At 31.2% G+C, this 19,902-nt stretch overlaps 2 protein-coding genes across 2 annotated transcripts; both read left to right on the top strand.

Moving 5' to 3' along the window:
• The first annotated feature begins 462 nt into the window (after window positions 1–462).
• Window positions 463–12,755, top strand: LOC130818240 (cationic amino acid transporter 6, chloroplastic). The gene is made up of 5 exons (XM_057684335.1): window positions 463–998; window positions 1,531–1,750; window positions 1,884–2,232; window positions 5,472–5,703; window positions 12,051–12,755. Exons 1-5 carry the CDS (start codon window positions 605–607, stop codon window positions 12,584–12,586), a joined length of 1,731 nt encoding a protein of 576 aa, XP_057540318.1. The 5' UTR covers window positions 463–604; the 3' UTR covers window positions 12,587–12,755.
• Window positions 12,756–16,674: 3,919 nt separating this feature from the next.
• Window positions 16,675–19,039, top strand: LOC130818136 (40S ribosomal protein S17-like). Its single transcript, XM_057684186.1, has 2 exons — window positions 16,675–16,836; window positions 18,244–19,039. The coding sequence occupies exon 2, from the start codon at window positions 18,268–18,270 to the stop codon at window positions 18,688–18,690; it is 423 nt and encodes a 140-aa protein (XP_057540169.1). The 5' UTR covers window positions 16,675–16,836; window positions 18,244–18,267; the 3' UTR covers window positions 18,691–19,039.
• Window positions 19,040–19,902: the final 863 nt, after the last annotated feature.

The raw sequence follows: 19,902 nt of genomic DNA on the forward strand, positions 1-19,902 counted from the left end.
TTGCCTTAAATATTTACCATTTTATTTAAAATTTAGATTTTAGGTCTCGCTTGGATTGAAGGTAAATATTTAAGGGGTAAATAAAACTTAAAGTAAGAAAACAAAGTTATTTAAATAGAAGATTAAAGAAATTTGATTGTTAGAGAGCTAGAATAATTGGTTGAAAGGTAATGAAAAATGGATAAAACTACAATTATTTCCCTTATATTGGGGTATAAATTTACCCTAGAGGAGGGTGAGAGAATACTTTCCTCCGAATTAGGGAAATCATCATCCTTTATTATTCATCTTTTTTACTTTACTCTTATTCTACATTTTTTACAAGTCTTTTAATTACTTCATTTGTACTTCAAATTATTTTTATTTCATTAATTTGACTTTTTTTACCCTTTAAATATTTAAGTTTAATAAAAGGACCGACTAAATGCTCTTCCCAAACTTTTACAATATTTTTTTAAAAAAGGAAACAAGAATCCCACAAATCAAGTTCCGTTTACTGATTTTCTCAACCCACTTCACACCATCCTCCCTTCCCTCTTTATCTTCAAAACAAGCTCTAAAACAGAGCAACATCTTAGAGAGAGAAAACTCACAAAACCCAACAATGGCGGAAACTCAACATTTCTCTTCTTCATCCTTCTCAAACTTCTCTTCTTACTTCAAAGCCTTGAGTCAAACTCCTAAACGATTAGCCAAACGAGCGATCTCTGTTTCCACTCCTTTTGAGGAGATTAATCAAGTTAGGGCTCGTTCTGGTTCCGACATGCGTAAATCTCTCCGTTGGTACGATCTCATAAGTCTTGGCGTCGGCGGTATGGTTGGCGCTGGAATCTTCGTTACCGCTGGTAAAGCCTCTCATGATTACGCTGGTCCCGCCGTCGTTCTCTCCTACGTCATTGCTGGTATTTGCGCGCTACTTTCTGCTTTTTGCTACACTGAGTTCGCTGTTGATATCCCTCTAGCTGGCGGCGCCTTCACGTACCTCCGAGTCACCTTCGGTAAAAAGCAGTGTTTACTCATTTGTCTTTTCATGGAGTTTATTTACTACTCCGGCAGACCGGCTACTTAGTACTTTCACAATCAGTTCTTACACTTCTTGTTTGTTGAATCTCACGAGACTTTCTCACAACGGTTTAATTAACCATTTTAATTTTTAATACAACGTTCATAATTTCAATTATAATGATATTACTCCTTAATCTAATTTAATGAATTTTCTATTTTAGCATATATACATTAAATGTCTCATATCTTTTTTTTTTTTGAGATGAAATGTCTCATATCTTGATAATCTTTTTTCATTATACTCTCATCAAACTGACGATTCATTTTTTCCATTTTAATTTATTTGTACTTTTAAGATTTGGTGGAAGTTGTAAGAACAAATTCAAAATGAAAACTCAAAACAATATACAACAAATTTAAACCAAGAGGTAGAATGATAGATTACATAACTTATATAGGAGTATGGCAATAAGTACAGGATTTTATGAGATTTGTCTTCCTAAAACTCTGATATGATTGAAACAGGGGAATTTGCTGCATTTTTAACGGGAGCAAATTTGGTGTTAGATTACGTTCTATCAAATGCAGCAGTTGCTAGAAGTTTCACCGCTTATTTTGGAACTGCAATCGGAATATCCACAACAAAATGGCGATTTTCAGTCTCTTTCCTCCCAAAAGGTTTCAATCAAATCGACGTCATTGCTGTCCTCGTCATACTCATCATTACTTTCATTATCTGTTACAGGTTTTCCTTTGTGTCCGTCATTAATTAGAATTTATTTCCTTAAATTTTCCTTAATTAAATCTTCACTGTATTTCTTTTTCAAAATGGTAATGAAATTAATTTAATTGTTTTTGGGTAAATGATTTTGATACAGCACAAGAGAGAGTTCGGCGGTAAACATGCTCCTCACGGCTGCGCATTTGATGTTCATTGGATTCATAATTGCTATGGGATTTAGTAAAGGAGATGTGAAGAATTTTACGACTCCCCAGAATCCGAATAATGCGGGTGGGTTTTTACCCAACGGGTTCACCGGAGTGTTTAACGGAGCGGCTCTGGTTTACTTAAGTTACATTGGGTATGACGCTGTTTCAACCATGGCTGAAGAGGTTCATAACCCTATTAAAGATATTCCTATTGGTGTTTCTGGTTCCGTTGTTGTCGTCACTATCCTCTACTGCTTGATGTCTACTTCCATGTCCATGCTCCTTCCATACGACGCAGTACGTCTTCTATCATTTTACTTTATACTAATTGCAACTGTCTATTAATACCCCTATTATAAATTTATTTAGACTAAGAGAACACTTCAGTTTCACCTTAACCTAAAATTAAATCGGTCCAATTTGGTTTATATCATTTTATTACAAGAATTGGTGTTTTGGAAATGTGCACAGTGCACCAACTCTAGAACTTAGCGATTATGGGTGTATAAGGGTGGATTAGTGGATTAAATATTAAGACTGTGGTCTTTGAAAATATTATGTACTGCTTTAATTCTTTTTACTTGTCCCATTTTCTTATTGGATAAGTTTATCTTACTTATTCCGTTTTTATTTTAAGACCTATATTTATAAGTGGTCTCTTATTTTCTTAATATTAAAAATACCCGGTATTACACATGGTTACTATGTTAGGTGGTCCCCTTCAATTCTTAATATTAAAATACTAAATATTGCAAGTTCATTATTTTAGGTGTTTCTCTCATTTTCTTAATATTTATACTCAAATGAAATAGGACAACTAAATTAAATGAGAGGGTGTATTAAGTTTATAGTTATTGGTGGTTCTCTTATTTTCTTAATATTTATACTCAAATGAAATAGGACAACTAAATTAAATGAGAGGGTGTATTAAGTTTATAGTTATTGAAGGCCATTTTCTTTGACTTGTATTTGATAATAGTTCACTTAGTTTAGTTGCTTTGTCTGGTTGTGGTATTTGTTTTGGATTGTAATAAGCATTGATATTTGATAACATTGCTTATCTGACGTTGATTAGATTTTTATTACCAATATGGGAGAAAAAATGAGATAGCAAGCCCAAAAAAAAATATGTTGAAACAAATTAGAAGTCATACTATAGACTATATCATAGCCTCTCTTAACTCCTTTTTTTCTTAAAAATTCTAGTCTATTGTTAAATTTTGGCAAATCTCAATTTAATGGTTGATGGTTACCTTTCAATCTCTTTATTTTTTGCTTTTTTATTTTATTTACCAATAAAATACATTCTTTTTATATTAGAGTTATTCAATTTATTTATTGGATTCGATCTATGCATATATTGGGCTTTAATGTCTCTTATGGTGAGAATTTGAAGTTTTGTTATCGATTCGATGGTAAAAAGGTAATACCTCCGTTCTTTAAATCTTGCTCCATATGACCATCGTGCGCTATTCATTAGTAAAATTTGACTCTTATATTGTCGTTAATCTATAAGTTAAAATATAGTCATATGCGGTCGTATTTGAACGGTCTCGATCTAAAATATAATATTAATTTGTAGTTTCCATTATTTTTTTTATAAACATAAATAGAGATATTTACAATTAAAAACGATTAAAAGTTGTGCATTGGAGGATGTAAAAAGTCAAACGGTGCAAGATTTAAAGAACGGAGGTAGTATATGACGTCATCACGGTTGTCAGTTTTGAAAATTATGACACAATCAATGGTATCAAACTTGTCACTATTTCAAAATCACATCAGACCTAAAGACCCCTGAAAGAGGTTGTATCGAGCATTGATGTGATAGAGGAAATGCTTTAGCGTTAAATCTTATTTGTAATGATTTTGACTTTTTCTATATAGAAATTTGTTTGACTAAAATTATTATATATTTGATTGATTGTTATTCTGTTGTATGTCGAATGACATTTTATCAATAATCTATTACGTTTCTTTAAAAAAAAATAGAAGTCATTGGCCAAACTTCTTTTAGATTATCTAATGGCCTACACGTGTTTTGGTAAGACCGTCTTCCATTACAATTTGTGAAAAATCAAATAACAAATTGATCAAATTTCATACAGTGATGTGAAAAAATTGGCTAGGAGGTTAAGTTTTCATATACTAATTGGTCTTTAACATTCAAGTCTTATTGGTTATACACTCATACTTGATCTGTCTAATAAAATAAATTATATTGGTTGATGCCTATAATAAAAATAAAGGGGCTTGGTGTTGATCTCTCTAGTAAAATAGAAGTATTTTGGTGTTGACTTCCCGAAATCTTTGGTGTTGAATATTGAATTATTGACGAAACAAGTTAAAGTGGAAATATATTCTAAGTTGAAAAGGGATTCCAAATTCCAATTTATCACCAATAACTTAAAAGTTTCTTAGTTCAAATCGATAACTACGAATGAATATACGATGTAGGCGTGGGTCATAGCTTGAAGGAAATGACGTTAAAATAATTGCTTAACATTTGATGTTTGTGAATTTCGGATCTCATAATACTCTTGGTTGTTAATTGGTTATGGATTGATTTTATCTTTGATGCCCATTCTAAAGTCCTTTTTATGGTTTTTTTAAGTGGAGTGTATCTTCTACTGTTACTAGTAATAATGATATAGGGTGTTTTGTGAATTGATTTTTCTTTTTAACTTTTTCTAATAAAAGTCAATAATTAGTAATTTATTTTTATCTAATAGAAGTATTCTTATAATATTGATTTGAAGCATAATTTTGATCTATTTTTATGAATTTTTTTATTTATCTTATATATTTTCTGAAAAACGATCAATAATGAGTAAAACAATATAAACCCGGTCAACTTGAGCTAGATCAATCTGATATTGTCTTATTGATCATTTTAATAGGTTTACTAATTTAGTATTGTTAATTCAATTACTGTTATTCAGTTCTTATAAATAAATTTAATGAATTTGATTATTATGATAAATATTTGTTGTAGATATATAACATTGCATACTGATCTAAATGTACGAAATATATACATTATGTAGATTATGAATTATTTTTTGCTGTCTATTAATGAAAATAATTATTTATTGGATTATTATATGACTTTTAGTATAATAAAATATTAATGTGGTTGCCTCATATATAAAATTAACGCATTTAGTATGTTAGTACTCCATTAACTAGTATAGAGTAGAATTATACAGAGGTAAAGGTAGAGGATATCCCTAGTATCCCGCATAAGGCAGAATTTGGGTGGGGTATTTTTTTCTGAAAGATGTGGACAAGCCGTATCTTGTTTCTGCCAAAGAGAAAGTAAAGAGGATGCGTGCAGTCAAGCAACCCCTAGTTGATACCTGTGCTCAGTAGGAGTCGAACCCTAAACCTTTTGCTGCACATGTAGATGCTCTATTTATTGAATCGATAACTTGTAAATTTTTCTTATTTTATAAAGAATATAAAATTCAAAATGAATAATACCAGTAATAATAATGTTGGCCTGTTGGGTATGATAAAATTGGAATTTGGAACAGATAGACCCAGAAGCAGCATTTACAGGAGCATTCAATGGAGAAAAAGGATGGGAATGGGTGTCGAATGTGATAGGAGGTGGGGCCAGCTTTGGGATATTGACATCACTAATGGTGGCGATGTTGGGTCAAGCTCGTTACATGTGTGTCATCGGACGGTCAAATGTTGTTCCAGCTTGGTTTGCTCGGATCCACCCTAAGACATCTACGCCCGTCAACGCTTCCGCTTTTCTCGGTACATGTTGCTTTCTCTTCCTTTTTTCCCTCTTTCTGTCTCTTTCAGTCTTTCTTTTTCTTGTGTATTTCCGTACCTACTTCTTTCATGTACTCATGTACATGTATGCCTTATTAGTATTTGTCTTGTTCCTTTGCCTTTGTTTTATTTCAACTTATATACTCTTCTGCCTTTTAAAATTTGCAATTTACACTAATTGAATTGAGAGCTCTATAAATACAACATAGAATCTAAAGAGACAAAGAAATTACTTATATTATTTTGTTTATGTGTTTTAGGTTTGGTTTTGACTTAAAAAATAAATAAGTTTATGTCTGAATCAAATCCAGTCCAAATTTACTCTCAATTTAGATTTGATCAATGATCAAATAGACCTATTTTGAAAATATAATAGTGTAATGTAAGGACAATTAAATTAAGAAACATCCTAGATCTTTGATCCAAATTGAACTTTAAAATTGTATTAGTGCAACGTATGAGTATTAAGACGCATCGTCTATAATTTGCGATCCTATACGTTTGAGTTTGAGTTTGAACTTAACGTTGAAAAATCACTCACATGTGATCCCACATATTTAAATTCAGTAAGAATTTGAATAACATATAAGCTTGAGAGTTGCTTTTTCTATCAATAATTGATTTTAAGATGAATTCTTATCAAACTTGTGTGCAGTAAATTTCGCTCTTGTGCCTAATTATACAACACTATTAACAAATTATGATTTTGAAAGAATAATTGAATTTGATTTGAGTTTGGACCGACATGACCGATAATCATGCCTATTAAAAACTATACAAAATTAATTTTAATTCATATAATCTCATTAGTCCTCAGTTTATGAACCTTTTGCTTTACATAAATTCACTGTATAGACTGACAAAAAAGACCCAGACAAATACTCTATTAGATAAAAATGAACCATTAAGGAAAACTACCAAACAAGTGCGTTAAGTTTGCTCAAGGAAGGCTGTAAATTGTAATGTTGTATGGTGTGTCGTTTCCCCGTATTTTGAGGTTGCTTTACAATTTGGATAAGTGCTTGCTTTTCTTGTTTTTCTTGGTTTTTGTTGTTTTTCAAGTTAGGCCGTTTTGGGCTACGGACCCCCACCTCTCTTTACACCCTCTCCACTAAACTGTTTCGGTTATTATGGTAGGGTTGTGTAAGCGAAATCGCTTTCAACTTGAGAACACAACTTTTGTAGAAGTATACGACAAGTTGTATCATAGGCAAATCATTATACCTCAATGTCGTTACAATTAGATGGGTTCTTTTCTACATATTCCTAAAATACTCTATTACATGTAACTTATTTTGATTACGAATATGTTTTTTATATTTAAATTGAATTGAATTAGATTGAATAGGAGTATAGGACATATTGGTATTATCTCTGAGATAAATATATTATATATTTTTGAAACAAAATTATGTTAATTGAATTAGATTCTATGTATTTGTTGATTTAAATTTTTGCGAATTAGACTGATTAGGTGGACCTAAATTAATTTATTTTAGAATTTAAACAAAAAATTTGTTTCCTTTTGCAATGTAGCTCTTAAGGTTAATACTTCTACTAATTAATTCAAATAATTAATAGTTTAAAAGGAGTTGACACTTAAATTAACATGATATACTCTTTGGAATCCTTAAAGTTGTTCTCAATTGCTATTTTGGGTTGTTCATTTATTGATTCAATTAAGAATATTCTTATGTATATCACAAATTTTGGGTATGATTAACCTTGTTCATCTGCATTTTAATATTTTAATAATGCTTATAATTCTTACATATTTTGCACTAATTTCATTTTAATATTTTTATATTGCTTATAGTCTCACATATTTTACACTTTTCAATATTTTTATATTGCTTATGGTGTCACATATTTTTCATTAACTTTATTAAAACATTTTTAATAGTTTAGATTCGCATTTTATTCCACCAATTTTATTTTTAATATTTTTTTTAATGTTTATGATCTTTACTTGTCGTCTATTAAATTTATTACTTAATAAAATAATATATATACTATCTAAAAATTATATTTTTTATTCTTGTGGGAAAAAATTTAAGAAAGAGAGGGAGTAGTAGTTATTAAAAATGTAGCTCTAGAAAGTTTGAGAAAAAAGTGTCCAGTTTGCAAAAACCTAAGGTGATTTGGCAATTAAGTTGTTTTTTCGGGGTGAAAAACAGAAAAATTCCTTCTCACATCACTATTGTGTTCTTAGTCGCCTCTTAAAGAAGGTTAACACTTTTTGTATCAACCCAGCTTAACAAAATAAATAAATAAATAAATAAATAAATAAATCCACCTAACTCTTAAAATATTTATGGCTATATATATTGTAAAATTGCGATTTTGAATGCTACTATAAATAACGTTTATTGTCAATATGAATAATTTTGAATTTTGACTTGGCATAATTTTTAGTAATAGTCAATTTAAAAATCTTTACCGTATAATTAATTTGCGCGATATTCTCTATTTATAATCAGTTTAAAAAAATTTACAATATGATGGTTGGGAGCGATATTTCTGCATTATATTGAATCATTTCGTTAAATACTACCTCCCTCCCTCCATTGATATTGTTATGTTTCAAATTTTCATTTCAGAATTTTAGGAAGAAATATGATAATGAAAAGGCCATTGACGTAACAAAACTCCTCAACCAACTGACTGACATCAGCGATCTGTTCTTGGTCCTGTAATATGTCACATGTCAATTTGTAGTATATATTTAATGAGTACTTGCATAAAAGAATCTGTAATGGTATAATTGTTGGCCAGTATAATCTCAATTAGGAGTAGGATATTCAACTATAAAGCTTTAATGGGTAGTTGAATGGTGTCATATTGATGTGGGAAATGTTTTGACATAAATTAGATACCTGAAATTTTATATAAGAGCACGGGAGAGACAAACTTACGTGTTGATTTGGACTATTTGAGTAGATATGGATGAATTAAATTGATCATTTGAAGTGGCTTATAGTGCTAGTACAAGCCGCAAGGAAACGACATGTGGGTCATCTTCTTATGATTTTATTGTCTTGTGTCATTGTCGGCCATGTTCATTAGCTTCTAACCCATTCATTTTTTATGTGGCTTTTTGTACCACTTAACATTCTAAACTACTACTTTTTTTTTTCATTGAAAGGATTTTTTTTTACTCTTATGAGCTTATTTATGGCTGTGTGAGACAAGAATTGTCTTGACCATTAGTCTCTCGATAACACAAATGATAATTGGATGATAGAATATAAGAAATGAGAATTTTGTGGATCATTTGAAGTTAGAGATTATGTTTGTGGATCAAATAATAAAAGAAATTATATTTGTAGATGAGATAGGATAAGAGATTATGCTTGTGGATGATATTAGGAAAAAAAGTTAACATTTTGTAAAATTAAAAAGATAAAATAAAAAAGATTTGGCAAAAACAAAAGAACAAAGGAAGTAATGTGTAGTTTTAAGCCTTCTTTTGGAGGGAATCATTTACTCCTCATCCCATTGAACATACATATTTTCATTTTTAATGTGAAATCGTTTTATAGTTGATGTGGTAAATCTAGTCCCTCAATTACACTGACTGTATTCCGCTCATAAAAATTATTATTAGAAATTTGAAAAGTATTGAAAAATGCAGATCATATCCTTATTTAAAGAGATAAAGATACCCTTTATCAATAAATCTAGCCCATATTTGTTTAATGAGTCAAGGTTGAGCTCATTTGTGAGCTCATTTGGATTCAATGTATTTCAAGTCATATGCACGTGCACGTGCACGTTTTGGCCACAAGCTCAATCCATACTTGTAACTCCTTTGAAAACAAGGATGACCTTTCATAATCTTTTCATCACAAACAAGTGACTTTTCACTTTTTCTAGCGGTAAGAGTGAGTGTTAACCCATAAACCTTAGCAACTTCTTCAGAATTAGCTTGAAAATAAACTATATTATTGCCAAAACTACACACTTGTCTTTAACAATGCTTGAAAAGGAAACTTGTGCAAAAGTGGGTTCATTATCTTGGACTTTTTTTTATTACAAAAAACTTAATTGGTTTGAGGGCTCCATGCTAGATTTGGTGTCTAAAGAGAAAATGACTTACCTTTAAAAAGTAGTTATTTGCTTGCAAAACCCATCTAAAATGTCCATTTATGCTTTCAATATATCAACTTTAATCAAAAGAATGGGTTTTATAAAATCTGAAAAGCAAGAAAAGAACACAAGTTTTACATGCAATAGCTATCCTTTAAAAAAGGAGTCTTTTTGTATGTATATATTTTGGGGGCGGTGTAGGAATGGACTAATGGAGTGGGTCTGACATGTCATGCATGTATGTTTAATTTGCTATTGGTTAAGCCACCTGATGATTTTAGACAGTAAGTGCTCTCTTGGTGTAAAGGTCAAGGATCAATTTCAGCAATAAAGATACTTTTTGCAACTCTTGAGGTGATTTATAACTTCCATTCGCAAGCATGGCTGTATGGCATCCCAAGGGACTCCAGGCTTAGAAACACAGTCCTAGAGATTGGTGTTGACCATGCATACAAAATATATTCCGTATAGCAGTATTACTTGTAATTAATTGAAGTAGAATATTAGTCATTGGATTCCTCCGTAACTACTAAAAATAAGGAATAAAACACCTTAGGGGTCGCTTGGTCGTCGTTATCATCATCATAATACTCGGTGCCGCTCATAGAAAACTATGATCAGGGTCTGGGGAGGTAAGGACGGCAACAACTCATACTCATAAAGGGGTTACTTGGTATAAATAGTGAAATTGCAATTAAATGGATTACTTTCTTGATTCCCTTTTCAATCTTAATTTGTAACGCAACATGCTCTTGAAGTGTTTTGATTGTTGAAAAACTGTTTATTACACCCCAATAGTACAGCTGTTTGTTTGGACTTTGGTAGAAGCCTCACTGTTAGTATTACCAATGAAGTTTGTGTATATATAAATACTATTGGGCATATAATAATTTAATAGTTTCCCATAGTGTTTTATCCAAGGTTGTCATTGTTTGTGAGCTAGTTTATTCTGAAATTTTGGATTTAGTAGAGATCAGCTCTTCTGTCCTCAACTTACTGATACAGAAGTCCTTTAAAAATAAAAATATACTCCTGCTATATGCTAACAATAGGTTATGTGCTATGCTCCCTGTTTTTTCTGAACTTTTCAAGACTCAATACCGAGGCATACTAAGCTAGAGTTTTTTTGTTTTGATAATAATTCCTTTTAAGCTTTGGATTCTAGGAAAGTTAAGCTAGTTGCTCCAATTTTTGTTGATTTAGAAGGCTGGCTTTGCTGAATAAGCGTGCATTTTTGTGAACATTAAACATCTGTACCATTAGCTAATGTAAAAGTGATGCTTTGGTTGATTTGATGATCTTCTTTTTTGAAAGATCCTTGAGTGGAAGGACTGTTTTAAGTGGAACAATCTATCACCTTGAGAATATCTCAATAGCTTTATCTTTTAGCAAGTTATTCTTATTGGCGGCTGGATGTTTAATGGTGTCATTGTTTTTGATCGAGATGTATATTGCTTCCCTAGTTGCATTGCAAGTCTCAATTAAAACAAACTTGTGATTGTGGGTACTGCATATGCATAAGAAATTAAGTAATCCTTCGTCCCTATGAGTTTGACGCATTAAAAGAAGTTTGTTGTAGGATGAGGCAAAAGAATTAGTGGAGGGACGAAATGTCTGGATAAACAGTAGTGGTCGTGATTGCGGTAATGAGAGTGGTACGTTTATAATAACTCCGAATATTGGTCGAATGCACGAAATGTCTCTCTAAGCAGTTCAAAATGCGTTTTTTTTACCTCTTAACAATGCGTGAAATATTAATTCATTATGAAAAAGTTTTAGGCCGCGACTGATGACATGTGGTGCAATTTTGTTTTTGCATTATATCTAGATGAGATAAAAAAAAGATTGAGTTTATTAATGAGGTTAAAAGAGAGAATGTTGGACCATGACCTAATACTCCCTTCTAAGTTCTCCCTCAGTCCCGTGACTTTTCTACAAGTAAAAATCTTGTGCAAATTAAAAAAAAAAAAAGGGTTAAAAGGTGTTTTTACAAGGAAGTAGAAGGAATGTGTGGATGAGATACAAAGAGTATGGGGAAACCTTAAAAGGAAAACACATCAAAACTCGTGGGACAAACCAAAATGTGTGGATGAGATACAAAGAGTATATTTTTATAACCAGCATGCTAGATTTTGATCCTTAGAAGCTATAGTTTGGATTTGTGTTACCTTTTAAGATGTTTAACCTTTTAACAAACTAAGGTAATGTATCCCTAACTTTCTTTCTGTTGGTTGTTCCAGGAGTTGTGACAGCAGCCATTGCTCTGTTCACTGATCTTGAAATCCTCCTCAACTTAGTATCAATTGGTACACTTTTCGTATTCTACATGGTCGCGAATGCTGTAGTTTATCGACGATATGTATCCATCGGAACATCTAATCCATGGCCAACATTGTCGTTCCTCTGCTCATTCTCCGTCACATCTATAATGTTTACACTAATCTGGCATCTACTACCACCTAGTAAACTTAAAGACATCATGCTTGGGCTATTCGCCATCATTGCCATTGCTCTATTGTACCTATTCCAGTATCTCGTCCCTCAGGCACGCAAACCTGAGTTTTGGGGTGTTCCATTTATGCCGTGGCTACCATCTATGTCCATATTCCTTAACATTTTCTTGTTAGCTTCTCTTGATGGACCGTCCTATGTGCGCTTTGGATTTTTTTCTCTTCTTGCTATTGCTCTATATGTATTCTATAGTGTCCATGCTAGTTTCGATGCAGAATCAAATGGGACATTTAGCTCAAAGAATGAGATGAAAGCTCCCGTATAGCACCTCTTAAGAGTCTACAAGTTTATCCTACATTCCTTGTATAAAGCTCTAGTTAAAGTCAGACACATGTGGGAATTTTTGCTATAATATCTTATGTAAAGAATGATCTTGGGAAAATTAGTATTGCTAGATCCATGATCCTAATTTATAAAATTTTGCTACTTCTATTAAATAGACTTCTCATTTGTGAAAACTATAGAGTATGCTAATAAAGAGTAGATTTCTAATATATGTATCGTCCTATAAAGCAATTAAAGGCTTTTAGGTTTGGATTTCACCCTCACGACCGAGATTTCTTTCTCAACCTTTACAAGAATTAGAGCTATTTATAATAGATCTGATGACCATATATGCATTGAACATTGAAATCGAACATGACTTTGACCCGACTTCAAAATAAAATTCAAAACTATGTAAAATCAATGTCGACAAAAGATTCAATTTTAAACCAATTCAAAATAGCTAACTCAAAATTCAATTCGATAATTCGAATGAACACCTCTAACATAAAAAAACCATTACAAGAAGGTATATTTTTCCCTAGTCTATAGTCCATTAAAAAGTATGATTTGACATGTGGACAGAAATTGTTGGGGAGGGGAAGTGGAGTAATATTAGAGATTCATTGGCATGACTTATCTTGAAGATGGTGTGTGGAATCAAAACCTTTATAACTCAGAATACTGCTTCTGAGCACTTTGACTTTCTTAATCCAACATTTAATGTGATAAGAATCAAGAATGAATGCTATCTATGACTCATTAAAACAATTCAATGATAAGGAAGTATGGACTAACATTTATGCCCAATTTCCCTGCCTCTTTTCATTATATCGCCACTATTTTTTTTAATAAAATTATTAAAATGCCTTTAAATTTATTTTTAATCATAAAATCAATCATTATTATCACTAAATTAAATTTATTAATAATAATTAAATTAAAATAAAAAATATTAATTGTAAAAAAGAAAATAATTTTTTAAAATCGAAAAATAAACCTAATTACACGTTTTGTGTTGAAATTTTATATATAATCACTCTTTTGGCCGAAACTTTTTATAGGAAAATCACATTACTGCAATATTTGCGGCATTAGAACCTAGACTTTAAAATCTTTTCAATGATATATTATATGCCAACTCCGATAACCGAGCGAGAAATGACGATTGTTTAAAGTTTGTTTGTGCTGAAAGTTGATACATGTTCAATCTTTTGGACATAACTTTTTATAGAAAAATCGTATTAATGCAAGGTTTGCGGCATTAGAAAATAGACATTAAGAGCTTTCAAACTACATATTATATGCCCAATTCTGACAATCGAACGAGAAATGACGACCGTTTAAAGTTTTGCGCGACTCCACCGCAGTCCGGTATCGCGCGACTGAATGTAGAAATCACTACAAATTTTAAATGTTCATCATTTCTCGCTCGATTGTCAGAATTGGGCATATAATACATCGTTGGAAATCTTTTAAAGTCTAGTTTCAAATGTCACAAACCTTACATTAATACAATTTTTCTATTAAAAGTTATGCTTAAAAGATTGAACATGTATCAAATTTCAGCACATACAAACTTTAAACGATCGTCATTTCTCTCTCGGTTATCGGAATTGGGCATATAATATATCATTGGAAAGATCTTGAAGTCTAGGTTCTAATACCGCAAACATTGCAATTATATGATTTTCCTATTTAAATTTATATCCAAAAGAGTGAACATGTATCAAATTTTAATACAATCATATTGATTCTGCAATTATATTGATGCTCATTTTCGTTGGCCATTGTAATTCGATTTTTAGTTTTAGCTTGTTTTAGTTCAATGAGTGTTCAGAGAGAGTTTTTAGAGAAATGTTAGAGATTGAAGATTTGAAAAGTACCAGGGGTAATATTGAAAGTTCAATAGTGGCGATAAAATGAAAAAGGGTTACGAGGTTTAATAATGCCCTATTTGTGCTTCTTTTGATACCTACTGTGGATGATACTTTTTACACAGTGAAAGTCATGTGTATGAATGTAAATGGAATTTAATGCTCACTTGTCAAGTAAAAGATGAAAATAGTCACTCTCTATCTTCGGTAGAATAATTGCATCAAAAAGAAAAAAAATGTAATTTTGAATATTTGTATAACAATTTAAATTGTAATTTTGAATATGATAACTTGTTTCAACGCAATTATTCACTTATATGGAGCGAGATTTGTTGAAATTGTATCGATGACGACATAACAAAGAAAATTTCAAGCTATCAAGCCTCGTCACAAGGAAATCTATAATAAGTAAACATCAAATTTGTGTGACTTTAATTTTTTTAGCGAGTATGTGTACACGTGTAGCTGTTTGTTTATTGATTACTAAATACTTTATGACAATTATTGTAAGTTATTTTGTTGCCAATGAAAACCTAAAGATTGGAGTTTTACCCTTTTTGTGTTTTATTAGCATCATTGTATCTATGGTTTATCGATGTAATGCAAATTTTAAATTTTGGTTTAATTGTACTTTAAGATACATAATATCTAAAAAAAATTAGTGCAACCTAAATTCTTAAATTCTGGGTCCACTCCTGCCTATGTTAAGGACATGGTCGTTGAAGTTTCTGAAATATGTCATGCTGTTAGATGAAATTGCCAGTTAAGAAAGATAACAATCACAATGAACATAAAAAAATCTAAACCAAAACGAGTAACTACACCAAATTTTGGAGATAGGAAAAATCCTAAAATCAATTAATCTTAGACTATAAAACTTTACCTACAGAATTGGAAGTCAATTTTATTATTATGTAAAGGTTTAATTACAAATACAATTGATGATAGTTGATGTAGAAAAAACTCGATTGAAGTTCTTTGAAGATTTGAAAAGAAAAATCCTCAAATCCTCAAACTAAATCCTAATTTTCATTGTGGCTCTCAGAATAGATGAATGTTACAACATATGATAGTCCAAGTGATTATGTGTAAACTAAGCAAAGTAAGAGAGGTCATTAAAATAACCTAAAAGCCCACCACAAAAACAAAACACACCAAACAAAGAGTAGCTTTCTAATCTCTTGGTTGACCGGTCGTACGAATCACTTAAGGGTCAAGTGACTATTAAATAGAATCTTTAGACTTCAACTTCATATATATTCACTTAAGGTCATATACCACCATATATCATATACAAATTATGAGTTATATTTTAACACCCACATTTTATGTATAGTTATAGATTAAAAACAAAATATAAATTTAGAGTAATTAACGAATAATAATAAAATAATAAATGGAAAATATTAGTGAAATAGAGGGAGTATAAATTTTGTGGAAGTGACTGTAGGTTGATGACACCAAATTTGCCCTTGTCTACTAGGTTATGTCATGTAAGATAGAGTTAACGTTTTGACATTAAAGCATTTCTTATGCGAGATAAATAAATAAGGAATGATTGATATCTGTGAAATTCAATTAATTGAAAATTTTGTTGAGTTGATTATCGAATTTTATATTAATATGTTTGGAAATAATGATTTTTTTTGAAAATTTAAAATTAATTTTAATTTAATGTTTGAAAAATATTTATATATTTATCATGAAAAATATGTTGCTTAACACTAGTGAAAATTATTTTGTTGATGTGTTGAATATTTGTCCTTTTGACCTTAAAAGTTTTAACAGAAATAAATATGTATATATATATATAATTGCGACATATTATTAAAATAAACAACTTCAGAATATAGTATGGATATATAAAAAAATTCTTATACATTTATCGTCTTAAAGTGATTAATTATAACCTTAAAGAAATCACTTTTAATCTTAATAAGATCACGTATAACCTTAACTCGAAAAAATATTATTGTAAGAGACTGTCTCTTGGTAATGCAACCTCAAAATAAGAAGTCCATATACTAATAATTTTTCTTATTAGGCCATCTAATCCATGCATGAAGCGTGTCTGACGGTAATACTGTGAAATTCTTATATGGGATGGTTTCATTATGAGATATGCCTTACTTGGGTTAAATGTTGTTAATTTATCGATTTGGGTTATTACTAGACTTAAAGGCCCAACGATCTAATGTTCATGCTGGTCATACATAAAATGGGCCTGAAAACCTAGTGCACATCAAGAACCCTAAAGAAATTCTTCCCTAATTTAAAAACCCTAATAAATTTCACGCCCTCTCCTCCAGCATTCTTTTCCCTATCATCAGCAGCAGCCGCGGAACCACGCCCATCTGTCTTCTTCCATTTCCAGGTGCTTTGTTCTTCATTTTTGTTCATTAAGTATCTTGGTGTTTATGCTGTATTTCATTGTTGCACCCCATTGAATTATTTTCTTCATTATAATTTGCTAAAAATTGAAATTTTACTTTTGGGTTTTGCCCTTATTGTGTTTCTCTTAGATGGGTAGTGTTTGGATGACATTAAGTTTGTCTTTTTTTTCGGCTGATATTCTTATTTTGGTGTTGTAAATTTGATGGGCTAATTGATTTGATTTATATAGTATCATAAATTTTTATGAGTACATTAATTTTTCTACTTTCTATTTATACTATACTGCAAAAAAATATTGAATTGAATGACTTATGTTTAATTGATCTTCCTATTGAGGGTTGCATTGCATTTCTTGTAGATATTGGACTTATTTGTTGTTATTATAGGTTAAAATACAGGTTTTACCTTACAATTTGGACGGCGTTTGGTTAATGGTATTAAATGATGGTACTGGTGATGGAAATGAGTTTTAATTCTAGTTTAGGTAAAATGCATTTTCATGGTAATAGTGCTCTCACCCTCAAAATTAAATTTGTTTCATAATTTACCATTACCAACTAATAATATCTTGAAAATTGAAATGAATTTTGTGAAGGTAAACGCTGATTAGATTAAGACAATCTTGATCATAAACTTTGTCAATTAGCTTTTCAAGCTAAGTAGCGAAAATTTTCATTGCTGTTAACACCATTTACTAACCATAATCAAACGGGCCCGTAATACTTATGTAATGTATCAAATGTAATTAGATTTTTTGACTAGTGTTGGGTGATATTGTCATTCTTTGGTTTCATCCTGATTAAGTTTAATGGGATGCTGTTAGTTTGGTGGAAATTCATCTTTGGTAATCGTGGAAGTTAAGTAGGTTTACAATCTTTTTGGTAAAGCCATGGTGATCTTCATCAATGAAACTTCCGTACACGAAAAAAAAACAAATGAATATAGAGAACGTCAGATTAAGTGCTTAAAGTGAGTTGAGTTGGGAAGATCGTATAGAAGGCGTGTTTTTATAGAATTTTTTCGAGCTGAATTACTTTCGAAATTTCCTAGTTGATTGCCTAGTTGCTTTCTTTGATTTTGCAATGTTCTGCCTCTCATATATTGGGTTCGGTTGGGAATTCTGGATTAGATGTAATGTCCTATGTTACTCGGACTCATCATTTTGCTTCACATACCCGTGTCCAATTCTTGATACACGGACATTGGTACGCCACTTATGCACTTCATTTTTAGACGTAAAATTGAATATTTAGACGTATCTAACACTTGAACACGTACTAGTATCCTACATCAATGACCCGAGTCCAAGATACATAGGTAGTGTCTTACGGAGAAGCTGTAGCCTTTTATGCCTGTGGTTAATGAGGAAAAAAATTTACTCTTACAGGTAAGTACTTTTTAAGCTTTCAAAATGGGTCGTGTCCGAACAAAGACTGTGAAGAAGTCTTCTCGTCAAGTCATCGAGAAGTACTATTCTCGAATGACATTGGATTTCCACACCAACAAGAAGGCCTTGGAGGAGGTTGCCATCATTCCGTCTAAGCGTCTACGCAATAAGATCGCTGGATTTTCCACTCATCTTATGAAGAGGATTCAGAAGGGCCCAGTTCGTGGAATTTCGTTGAAATTGCAAGAGGAAGAGCGTGAAAGGCGTATGGACTTTGTTCCTGCCGAGTCTGCTATCAAGGTCGACTCGATCCCTGTTGATCCCGAGACCATTGAAATGCTTGCTTCTCTTGGCATGTCTGATCTTCCCGGTATCGTCAAAGCTGAACCAGAGATTGTGGCTGCCGCTACGACTTTTGGCCGGGGAGCTGGTGGAAGGAGGTTCTAGGTTTTACTCGATCTTGTTTGTGTTCTCGAATCTAGATTTATGCTGCCTATTTTTGGGCTCGATTGAGGATGAATTTTCAGGTTTATCATGTAGGACATTGCTTTTGCTAGCAAGACGTGCATTAATATTTTTTTACGACTTTTTCGATCTATACTATTTATGCTTAATTACTCGACGTGTTGAGTTGGAAGATCGTCGTTGATGAAGGAGAAGTGCGAAGCCATATCAATGCCACTGTTAAAGTGACTTTTATACTGTTGACATGTACTCTGATAGAGTGCTTTAACACCCTACTATGTTCAGTTATCTCTGATAGAAATGTACTTTTTAAGTGTTCATGTTTGGTCAATTTCGGGTCTTTCGTAAGTGCGCATATATCTTGCTAATATGTTCTAACCAAGATTACCCGAATCTAGTAGTGTCCGATTCAAGTCTTATCCGCCCAAATCATGCATGAAATGAATGCGGACTAATTAAAATTGACTTAACCCAAATTGATTTTATCAAATTGTTGTAAACTTAAAGGGGTTAATTAAACTGTTGTAAATTCAAACTGATTTTAAACTGAAAAAAGTTGAATCTCTCATAAATTTATGTTCAATTTTAATTTATTAAATTATAATTAATTTATTGAATAAATTCACCCGAACTAATTTATAACAAAGCCTGATGTAAATCTAATCAAATTCAACGTACTTTGAAAACAAATCGGATCTTCATGAAATTTACAATTAATTTATTTTTGTTTTTTACATTTATTAAGTTTAACAAATTTAGGATTGTTTCATATCATCAAATATTAAATGATAAATATTTAAAATTAATTTTAAATTTTTTCCTTTTATTCTCCAAACGATGTGGGAAATAAAAATGTGGGACAATTTTGTTTTATTGTTTTGTTCTTCTCATGTCTTCTACAAGAGAAAATTTTAAACTTGCATTTTGTTCTTTAAGTGATATGGGATACAATTTTTATTGGTTATTTTTCTCCTAATCCTTTTGATTGACTTGTATTATTTGGTTTTCAAACAACACAAGACAAAATTTATAAGAGAAATCAATGTTTGCAAAATTGATTAAAGTTTAAAACATTAAAATACTTTTTATTACATCTATACAATTTTTCCACTTTCTCATCAAATATTTATTTAATTTTTTTTTGATAAATAATTATGGGGTAAATTTGGTAATACAAATGAATTAAATTAAAAA

The sequence above is a fragment of the Amaranthus tricolor genome, chromosome 7 (genome assembly GCF_026212465.1).
Source record: "Amaranthus tricolor cultivar Red isolate AtriRed21 chromosome 7, ASM2621246v1, whole genome shotgun sequence".
Lineage (NCBI taxonomy): Eukaryota > Viridiplantae > Streptophyta > Magnoliopsida > Caryophyllales > Amaranthaceae > Amaranthus > Amaranthus tricolor.

Coding starts and splice junctions, on each gene's coding strand:
- LOC130818240 (XM_057684335.1), top strand. CDS start 605: ATGGCGGAAACTCAACATTTCTCTTCTTCATCCTTCTCAAACTTCTCT. Junction 1,751..1,883: donor ACTTTCATTATCTGTTACAG/GTTTTCCTTTGT, acceptor ATTTTGATACAG/CACAAGAGAGAGTTCGGCGG. Junction 2,233..5,471: donor TGCTCCTTCCATACGACGCA/GTACGTCTTCTA, acceptor AATTTGGAACAG/ATAGACCCAGAAGCAGCATT.
- LOC130818136 (XM_057684186.1), top strand. CDS start 18,268: ATGGGTCGTGTCCGAACAAAGACTGTGAAGAAGTCTTCTCGTCAAGTC.